The 10182-nt window shown below is 36.2% G+C and overlaps 2 protein-coding genes and 1 long non-coding RNA gene across 4 annotated transcripts in view; 1 reads left to right on the forward strand and 2 right to left on the reverse strand.

Annotated features, from left to right (window-relative positions):
- On the reverse strand, nucleotides 1-3920 carry LOC112517428 (artemisinic aldehyde Delta(11(13)) reductase-like). Its single transcript, XM_025124855.1, has 5 exons — nucleotides 3821-3920; nucleotides 3583-3723; nucleotides 3197-3327; nucleotides 1556-1738; nucleotides 1-851 (listed from the first exon to the last, which is right to left on the reverse strand). Exons 1-5 carry the CDS (start codon nucleotides 3898-3900, stop codon nucleotides 211-213), a joined length of 1176 nt encoding a protein of 391 aa, XP_024980623.1. The 5' UTR covers nucleotides 3901-3920; the 3' UTR covers nucleotides 1-210.
- Nucleotides 3921-6084: 2164 nt separating this feature from the next.
- Nucleotides 6085-8845, forward strand: LOC112517431. 2 transcript variants are annotated; one of them, XR_003069678.1, is made up of 4 exons: nucleotides 6085-6254; nucleotides 6863-6962; nucleotides 7475-7590; nucleotides 8333-8845. It is a non-coding gene; the product is annotated as an uncharacterized LOC112517431 (long non-coding RNA). The 2 variants fall into 2 exon arrangements; XR_003069677.1 differs by lacking the exon at nucleotides 7475-7590 and having other exon boundaries at nucleotides 6093-6254.
- Nucleotides 7864-10182, reverse strand: part of LOC112517429 (artemisinic aldehyde Delta(11(13)) reductase-like) — a 3542-nt gene continuing 1223 nt past the window's right edge. The window contains exons 4-5 of the mRNA XM_025124856.1: nucleotides 9274-9456; nucleotides 7864-8568 (exon numbers count right to left, since the gene is read on the reverse strand). Of these exons, the coding sequence (XP_024980624.1) occupies nucleotides 7928-8568; nucleotides 9274-9456 (824 nt within the window). The 3' untranslated portion in view covers nucleotides 7864-7927. The remainder of the gene's footprint in view (nucleotides 8569-9273; nucleotides 9457-10182) is intronic.

Below are 10182 nucleotides of genomic sequence, written 5' to 3' on the forward strand. Positions count from 1 at the left end.
GAAGAGTAATCTAACGGGAGTTTTCACATATTCTTACATGGTATCAGAGTAAAGTCTAGAATACCCACATTTTCTCACAAAGATATCCAAGTTTTGACCTTTCTGGTCAAGATTTTAAATACATATTTACATTAGCAAAATAGCATACTTTTACATTAATAAAATAGAGCATAAACTCCAATCCGATAACCGTTATAATGAAAACTACGTCTACAGGCGCGAGCCTTTGTCAAGAGACGGGTAATCAGTGTACCCTACAACAGGATCATGGGTATAAAAGCTAGCCCTTACGTACCTGTTTAAGGGCGCGTTAAGCTTGAGTCTTAAAGCCAGATCTGGGTTTGAAATAAAAAGCCGACCATAAGCCACTAAATCAGCATCTTCTTTAGCCACGGCTTCTAGCCCAAGCTCTCTAGTGTACCCACCACTGCATATGAAAGTTCCCACATAAGAATTTCTCCAAATTTTCATCAATTCAGCCACTTCTTCCTCATTTCCATGGGTTCCTGCTTCTGTTTGACCATAAGCCGTGTAACGTGGCTGAGTCACATGAAGATAACTTAAGTTTGACCCCATTTCAAATTGGAGTTTGTTGAGTTTCTCGATTATTGCCAGGCCTAGGGTGCGAGGATCAGAGTCCACAGCATCTAGGTGGTCGATTGCTGGTGAGATTCTAACACCAACTCGGTCTGGACCAATGGCTGCAGCTACTGCTTGAACCACCTGCAGTAAGAATTTGGTGCGGTTCGCTAGTGTTCCACCGTATTCATCTGTTCTGTCGTTGATGCCGTCTTTCATGAATTGATCGAGTAGGTAACCATGAGCTCCATGTATTTCAATGCCATCAAAACCTTTGTTCAAAGAATAATAGGCTAGTTAGAAATCAGTTGAAACTGCTATGAGTAGCCATTTTTAGCTTACCTTTTAGGTTCAAATTATAATATTTTGTGCTTAGCCCTTGAGGAAAATTCAAATAACCCTAAATAATCATGAATATTATTCATCAYACATTYTCATCATTCATGATATCATRWATCTTCATCATGAATAATGTTCATTGTGAATGTCTATCACGATATTCATCATGAATAAAACAAGTATGGTTGGTTCCCAGGTTCTCAAAATATTTACATGCTCATTTGAACCTGCCCGGTAGACCTATATGTATGTGTGTGTACATGTATATGGCGTAATCAAATGAGAACTTCATATATTATAAGAACCATAAGAACTTTTACCTAAAGGTATTGTTTCACAATTTTTTTTCCATCTAAGGCTACTACTTAATGTATTGATTAACATATATTTGTTTCACACGTGCCACTTTAGAGGACAAGGGCTTCAAGTGAACGAAGCTCCCATTTCGTAGGGCGTTTAATCATAAACAAGCAGAATTTGGCCAAAAATTTAGAATTCTCAAAAGGTATTGTTTCACAATTAACATATATAGTTCAAATACCCATAAATTTCAGATGTTATTTAAGTAGCCTACATGGTCATCCTAATTGCTTTGGTTGCATACTGGCTGATTAAATAAGAACATAAATTAACTAACCTGCTTCAAGAGCATTAATGGCAGCCCGACGATAGTCTTCCACCACCTCCGCTATTTCATGGGTTGCCAGCGCCCGGGGCTCAGGATACCGACCGTAGGTTGCATTTGGCATTAATATTCTCCACTTYTTCGATATGGGCTTGCTTGTAGATGATATTGGTGCAGCACCACCTGGTTGATACACTGTTTGTTCAACACAAAATTATTTTTCTGTTAAGCTTAATWTTAGATGCAAWAAACTTATGGCAACATCTCATGATCTAAAGTCTACTTCTGTAGATAAGTTCTTGTGTCATCAGTCTAACACATGAAAAGCAATACCTTAACACTTGTTATAGACTACAGAAAGAAATTCATTCATATTTTAATACAAACACTTCAGATCATGCCAAACGATCTCAATATATCCCACATGGAGGTGGGGTCTGGCGAAGGTAAGATGTAGGTCTACCTGACATATGGCCACGCAAATCTATCGTCTAGAACAGGACTGATTGAAGCAATAAGGGACTGTTTGGTTCATTGAATTCAAAGGATTTCAAGGGAGTTGAAATGATCAATTCTTATAACCAAAAACCAATTCCTTTGTGTGATTCACATATTGAAAATGCAAGAATCCTTTATATTCTATTGAATTCCTTAGTTTAAAGATTCCATCATTTCTTGGCAAAAGTGAATGGATTGAGTTCCATCCTTTGTCAAATGTAAAGGATTTTATAATTTGGTTTTAAAATGACAAAAATAACCTTTGCATCCAATTTAACCTACATAGCCTACCCCCTCACCCACCCCCACCTGCCACCACACCACTAACGTCCGTCATAGCCGCCACCCACCCCTATAACCAAACTACTTTCACTTTCATGTGCGCCAACCCACCCCACCCCAATCCAACCCCCACTGTCACCACCACTCACCCACCACTGCACCACTACTGTCGTCGTCACAACCGCCACCCTACCCCACCCACCACGAACCATCATGTCACTAGCGTCGTCATCACAACCGCCACCCCCACCCCAACCCCACTGTGGTGGCCACCATGCCATTAATGTTGTCATCACAGCTGCCACCCCCATCACCCACCCTTACCCGATCCCCATGCCACTATTGTTGTCSTCACCGCTACCACCCCCAAACAAAGATGGAGATTCTAATTCTTTTGAGAGATTCCATTCTAGTTCTTACCAACCAAATTCCCCCAAACGCRTGGTCAAATTCCGTTCCAATTCCTTCAAAGTCAAACTTTCTTTGACGGATTTCAATTCCATTTTGCGGACCAAACAACGTCTATTAAGCCTCATAATATGGTTGATTAGTTGGAATACTAATGGCTGGGTGGGTGATGAAATGATGGCTGAATTTCAGTATTTGGAATTGGGATTCTGCTTTCAAACCAACTATGCAAACCTTTCCTCCACCCAAAAAAACACAATTTACGACACTTATGCTTTCAACTAGTACCATACTCTCATAAAACAAAGGTTTGATGTGTGTTTGTGTTGCATTGACTTAAAGGCCAGCCCTTGAAAGCTCATGCCATAAGCTGTTATATCTTTAGAGGCTTATTATGGGATCAGCGAGGTACGTATAAGCTAGCCCAACAACCACACTTATCCAAGATATAGAAAAAGGAAGTACCTTGGTGGGATGCTCTACCGACATGCCATAATTGACAAAAGATGACTGCACCCTGTTTGTGAACTGCATCAACCACCTTCTTCCAAGCATCAATTTGTTCATTATTAAATATACCTGGTACATGAGGGAACCTGACCCCACAATCATCAAACTTTACTTGTTACATATATCAAAACCCTTTTAATAATTAAAAAAAAATGGAATCTATTATATATATATATAATGCGTATGCAACTTTAATAATTGGTGTATAGCGTGGGCTCTGCAGACCACTATAACATTGTGATGTGCGATTTGTAGCCATAACTTTATAACCCCAATCATAACAGAATTGAATGTAATTTTACTAAAACACCCTTGAACTACAAAAGGAACAACGAGATTACCCGGCGGAGGTAGGCGAGATCATCGTCCCCTCGGTGATGAGAAATCCACCCTCGGTTGATCTCTGTCTGTAATACTCCACCAACGCTTGATTCGGTATACTATTCAACGCCCTACATCTCGTCATCGGAGCTAACACCACCCTATTATCCAAATCAAAACACACTTAAACATCGGTGAGATAATCGATCACGCAAACGGCGTAAGAAAGCCATTTGAAAAAAATCTGAAATAACGGACCTGTGAGAGAGATTGAACCTTCCCATCTTGTATGGAGAGAAGAGAGTTGGTTTGTGGGCAATCGGAGTTGTTTCAGCCATTACAGGTCTGGGATCGGAGATCTGAATGTAGAAGAGTGATGGAAGAGGACAGCAGAAAAAGATATGGTGGTGGAGTATATAAATGCAGAGTACGAAAGAAAAAAGAAAAAAAAAACGTGGTGTTGACTGTGGAATACCAATTTAGACTTGAATTTCTTCTCAAAAAACAATTTATTGATTTATTTCATTTTCGCATTGATAATAAATATTTTTGATTGTTTGGATAAACAGCTTATATCGGTATCAATTGTCAAACCGGTAATAATAAGTTTTAAAAAAAGTTAAATTCATTCTAACTTTTTTTTAATTAACCTGGATATCCAACCCGCTATACAGGCCGACTAATTCTAGGACGACCACTTGCTTTGCAGATAGCTCGGAGTTACCGTATTTGAACCTCCGTAGCCACAAGAAGGTTTTTATTCCTCTTGGATTTGAACCTGAGACTTTCTGATATTTTTTACTTTTGGAGTCAAGCTCAAACCAATCAGACACCATCCTTGTGGTTAATCATTCTAACTTATAATAAGTTGATAAGGACTTATGTAGAAAAAAATAAGTTGTTTCAAATAAACAATCTCAAACACCCAAGAATTTATTAATTCTCTAAAATATTTTATTAACAGATTATTTATGAAAAAATAATGTATTTTTAATTATTTTTTATGTCATCAAGTAAGATTAATCTGTTTTTATGAGACTATATTTTTAAACTTGAAACTTTATAGTAGAATATCGTGAAGGTAAAAAAATTGAACTTTCACAATAAAAACACTGTGAAAGTTACATTTACAAAGTTTTACCGTGAAATTTTATATATAAAAAGGTGATCTCACGTGACTTATGAAAACAGATTGGTCTCACGTGAACTCAACCTTAATTTTCACATTATAATTTTTCATATTTTATATAAGTTTCTTTACAACTCTATTAAATTTATAATATTTAAATGTATCGAATATTTTATTGAATATTTTAGTCATATAATTAATGTTGAAATATTTAAATAGATTAATTATTGGAGTTAAATACTTTCTCCATCCCAAAATAAATATCTACATTGTTATTTACATTTGTTCCAAAGTAAGTGTTCATTTTAAAAAATAATAACCAAATTTTTAAATTTATCCTTAATTAATGCACAAATATTTAATAGTTGTGAAGGGAGAAAAATAAAAAAGGGCAAAGATGTTATTTGATTAACCAAAAAGTGTAATAATTATGCATGCCTAAAACTATGTGTTATTTCAATTATAAACATTTATTTTGAAACAAAAGGAACATGATTTTTTTTAACAATTTTAAAGTTTTGATTCTTCATTTTAAAAAAATCTCTACGTCCATCTGTTTTCTTTTTAAAGATTTTAACATTATTTATATCATTAAAATATTTGTTATATTTAATACACCAATAATCTTTTAATCAAACAAATATTGGAAAAACAAAGTATGATATAAAAAATCATTTATTTTTTAGCATTAGATTTTAGATGGTTATTTAAATTTGGAGAATTCTTTATTTTAATATGATTAATACATATATTTTAAAATTATTTGATAATTAAAGATATGTTTTTAATATTTTTACGAGGATAACATATGAAAATAAACAACTCGGGGATGAAATTGAGCATTTCCTATGATCATTATAAATTTGGAAAACAAATGCTATATACGTGTTCTATTTAAAAAAAAAATGAAGTTAAGAATGCTTATTGATTTGGATCTTGTAGGTTGCCCATGCTTTGGGGCAAATATATTGGATAAAATAGTAAAAATTAACATCAAATATTGGTAAAAGAGTCTCACATCAGTTGGATTTGGATCATTCATCCTTTAATATATGTTGAAACCTCTATTCTATGATCTATAGCTTTTTTGAAGAATAATATAATAAGAGTTTTCACATATTTTTACATGGTATCAGAGTAAAGTCTATAATACCCACATTTTCTCACAAAGACATCCAAGCTTTGACCTTTCTAGTTAAGATTTTAAATACATATTTAGGTGTCGTTTATCAAACGTTCAGAACCGACCCTAACCATAGGCCCAAGGGACGACAACCAAAGACATTATAAAGCTCAAGGAGATCAATTTTCTAAAACCCAATATGGTTGTATAGTTTCAATTTTGACTTGGGCCTAGTCCACTAGAATCTCAATCGCAACCGGCCTTCACTCAATTCGTCCTCCCTCGCCTCTCGCCTCGCTCACGGACGAACTCACGAACAGAAACCACGAATCGAAATCGCAATCGGCCTTGACTCAATGGGTTCTCGCTCTCTGCCTCTCTCGAGTCTCGACTATCGACCGGCTCTCGGCCTCTCGCTCTCGCATCTTGTGGCTTGTGAGGTTAGGGTTATTTACTTTACTTATTTCATTTCTTATGTTTCTAATTCTTGTTTGATTGCAAAACCTAAGTGTGAAGCTGTGAAATTGGTCCTTTGTGGTTTGTCGTTTGAGTTTCTAGTACTGTTACTGTATCACTGATTCACTGTATGTCTGTATGTATAATGTTAATGTATCATGTATGCCTAATTCCTAATTGAAATCCATGCCTTTTGCTGCCAATCTACCATTTGTTAATTGTTGGGTGGTTGACTGGTTGACCTAAAGATGTCTATAAGACTATAAACCTCTTGTTCCTCGGCAGTCGACTCTCGRTCGCTCAAAATCCGATGATTTAGATTGTTATTTGAAGATTTGATCTTTTGTTTAGATTAGGGTTATTTTGTTTAATTGTTTAGTTTAGGTTAGGGTCATTTATCTTATCTTGTTTAGTTTAGGTTTACCCAAATGTTAAAACTTTAATCATTACATAGCAAGAGCCAAAACCATAAAAACTTGTTTCTTGTTGACAATAGGTTCATTTTGCATTTCATGGTAAGTTGTTGTGTATGTCATCAAACTTATATGTACCCTAGTAGTAAGATTGATATTCCTTATTTCTTTAATCCCAGCCTAGGTACGGGAAAAGAGGTAGAGGAAAGTAATTTGCTGCAGAAACTATCAGAAGCTTGCATTGTTGATTTCTCTTAAATTGACTCTTCAACTGCACAAGTAAGTTTTTATGTTCATGGGTTTCAACTGAAGTTTTGCTGTTCATGGCATAAGTTCTATACTTTTTTATGTTTGTTTAAAGTTAAATGAATACTATTGTTATTAATTGATCTAGTTGTTCATCGAATCAATCAAGGCAATCTTTGGAGTTTTARTTCTTCATTMTGTGATTAATATTCAAGTTWTCATCCACCGCTTTTTGTTCTAATCCCATTAGATTTTGATGTATATTAACACAATTTCAGCAGCTATAATATAGTTGAACAAACCTATAAATGTGCAGTAGTTAAGTGATGATTTGCCCTCACTTGAATGTGCAGTAGCTAATTCACTTGATTGGTCTCCCTTAACTTTGCAATTTTACATATGAAACTCATGWTTGTCAWTAGTCAAGACCCTAAATATTATTATGTGAAACACATGATGGACTAACGGAGTCATGCAATAGCTAATTTCATAGGCAAATACCTTAAGTGACTAAAAAAMACTAATGTGTCTCTCGGTCTATGAAGGAAAAAGCTAGACAATTGTAAATTACCGCACTTGGATGTTTTCAAGTGGGCATCATTTGGACTTTTCGCCGTGGGCACCAAAAATCTCAGGGCCGACCCTACAAACGCTTATCTGAGTAAGTGCTTATCAAGTCACTTTACTTAACCRRATGAATATGACAAGGACTAAAAATCTTACCCGGTAAGAGCGAAGGCAAGAATCGAGAGYCTTACCCRGTAAGTGAGGACGAGGACTCTTACCATGGTTAGCGYTTATCGGGATAAATTGTTACATACGATGCGTTTTAGTGAATAAAATCTTACCTGGTAAGTAAGCGATAKTGTTGAATTTTACCGATAASTGYTTACCGGGTAAGTTTTTAGGTAAATGGCCCCTTACRTTTRCAAAATAGCATACTTTTACAGTAATAAAATAGAGCATAAACTCCAATCCAATAATYSTTATAATGAAAACTACAGGCGCGAGCCTTTGTCAAGAGACGGGTAATCAGTGTACCCTACAACAGGATCATGGGTATAAAAATTAGCCCTTACGTACCTGGTTAAGGGCGCGTTAAGCTTGAGYCTTAAAGCCAGATCTGGGTTTGAAATAAAAAGCCGACCATAAGCCACTAAATCAGCATCTTCKTTAGCCACGGCTTCTAGCCCAAGCTCTCTAGTGTACCCACCACTGCATATGAAAGTTCCCACATAAGMATTTCTCCAAGTTTTCATCAATTCAGCCACTTCYTCCTCATTTCCGTGGGTTCCTGCTTCTGTTTGACTATAAGCCGTGTAACGTGGCTGAGTCACATGAAGATAACTTAATTTTGATCCCATTTCAAATTGGAGTTTGTTGAATTTCTCGATTATTGCCAGGCCTAGGGTGCGAGGATCAGAGTCCATAGCATCTACGTGGTCGACTGCTGGCGAGATTCTAACACCAACTCGGTCTGGACCAATGGCTGCAGCTACTGCTTGAACCACCTGCAGTAAGAATTTGGTGCGGTTCGCTAGTGTTCCACCGTATTCATCTGTTCTGTCGTTGATGCCATCTTTCATGAATTGATCGAGTAGGTAACCTTGAGCTCCRTGTATTTCAATGCCATCAAAACCTTTGTTCAAAGAATAATAGGCTAGTTAGAAATCAGTTGAAACTGTTATGAGTAGCCATTTTTAGCTTACCTTTTTGGTTCAAATTATAATATTTTGTGCTTAAACTTTAGAACATTGGTAGGCCTTGAGGAAAATTCAAATAACCCTAAATAATCATGAATATTATTCATCACACATTCTCATCATTCATGATATCAATGTATCTTCATCATGAATAATGTTCATTGTGAATGTCTATCACGATATTCATCATGAATAAAACAAGTATGGTTGGTTCCCAGGTTCTCAAAATATTTATTTGCTCATTTGAACCTATATGTATGTGTGTACATGTATATAGCGTAATCAAATGAGAACCTCATATATTATAAGAACCATAAGAACTTTTACCTAAAGGTATTGTTTCACAATTTTTTTCCATCTAAGGCTACTATTTAATATATTGATTAACATATATTTGTTTCACAYGTGCCACTTTAGAGGACAAGGGCTTCAAGTGAACGWAGCTCCCATTTCGTAGGGTGTTAAGCAGAATTTGGCCAAAATTTTAGAATTCTCAAAAGGAGCTTGTGTTCTTAAAACGTATCAAAAGCATATAGTTCAAATACCCWTAAATTTCAGATGTTATTTAAGTAGCCTACATGGTCATCCTAATTGATTTGGTTGCATACTGGTTGATTAAATAAGAACATAAATTAACTAACCTGCTTCAAGAGCATTAATGGCAGCCCGACGATAGTCTTCCACCACCTCYGCTATTTCATGGGTTGCCAGCGCCCGGGGCTCAGGATACCGACCGTAGGTTGCATTTGGCATTAATATTCTCCACTTTTTCGATATGGGCTTGCTTGTAGATGATATTGGTGCAGCACCACCTGGTTGATACACTGTTTGTTCAACACWAAATTATTTTTCTGTTAAGCTTAATATTAGATGCAAWAAACTTATGGCAACATCTCATGATCTAAAGTCTACTTCTGTAGATAAGTTCTTGTGTCATCAGTCTAACACATGAAAAGCAATACCTTAACACTTGTTATAGACTACAGAAAGAAATTCATTCATATTTTAATACAAACACTTCAGATCATGCCAAACGATCTCAATATATCCCACATGGAGGTGGGRTCTGGCGAAGGTAAGATGTAGGTCGACCTGACATATGGCCACGCAAATCTATCGTCTAGAACAGGACTGATTGAAGCAATAAGGGGCTGTTTGGTTCATTGAATTCAAAGGATTTCAAGGAGATTGAAAATGATCAATTTCTTTGAGCAAAAACCAATTCCTTTGTTTGATTCGCATATTGAAAATGCAAGAATCTTTTTAAGTTCCATTGAATTCTTTAGTTTAAAGATTTCATCATTTCTTGGCAAAAGTGAATGGATTGAGTTCCATCCTTTGTCAAATGTAGAGGATTTTATAGTTTGGTTTWAAAATGACAAAAAATAACCTTTGCATCCAATTTATCCTACATAGCCTACCCCCTCGCCCACCCCCACCCTGCCACCACACCGCTAACGTTTGTCATAGCCGCCACCCACCCCTATAACCAAACTACTTTCACTTTCATGTGCGCCAACCCACCCCACCCCAATCCAACCCCCACTGCC

Source organism: Cynara cardunculus (assembly GCF_001531365.2).
Source record: "Cynara cardunculus var. scolymus isolate 2C chromosome LG 8, CcrdV1, whole genome shotgun sequence".
NCBI classification, from domain to species: domain Eukaryota; kingdom Viridiplantae; phylum Streptophyta; class Magnoliopsida; order Asterales; family Asteraceae; genus Cynara; species Cynara cardunculus.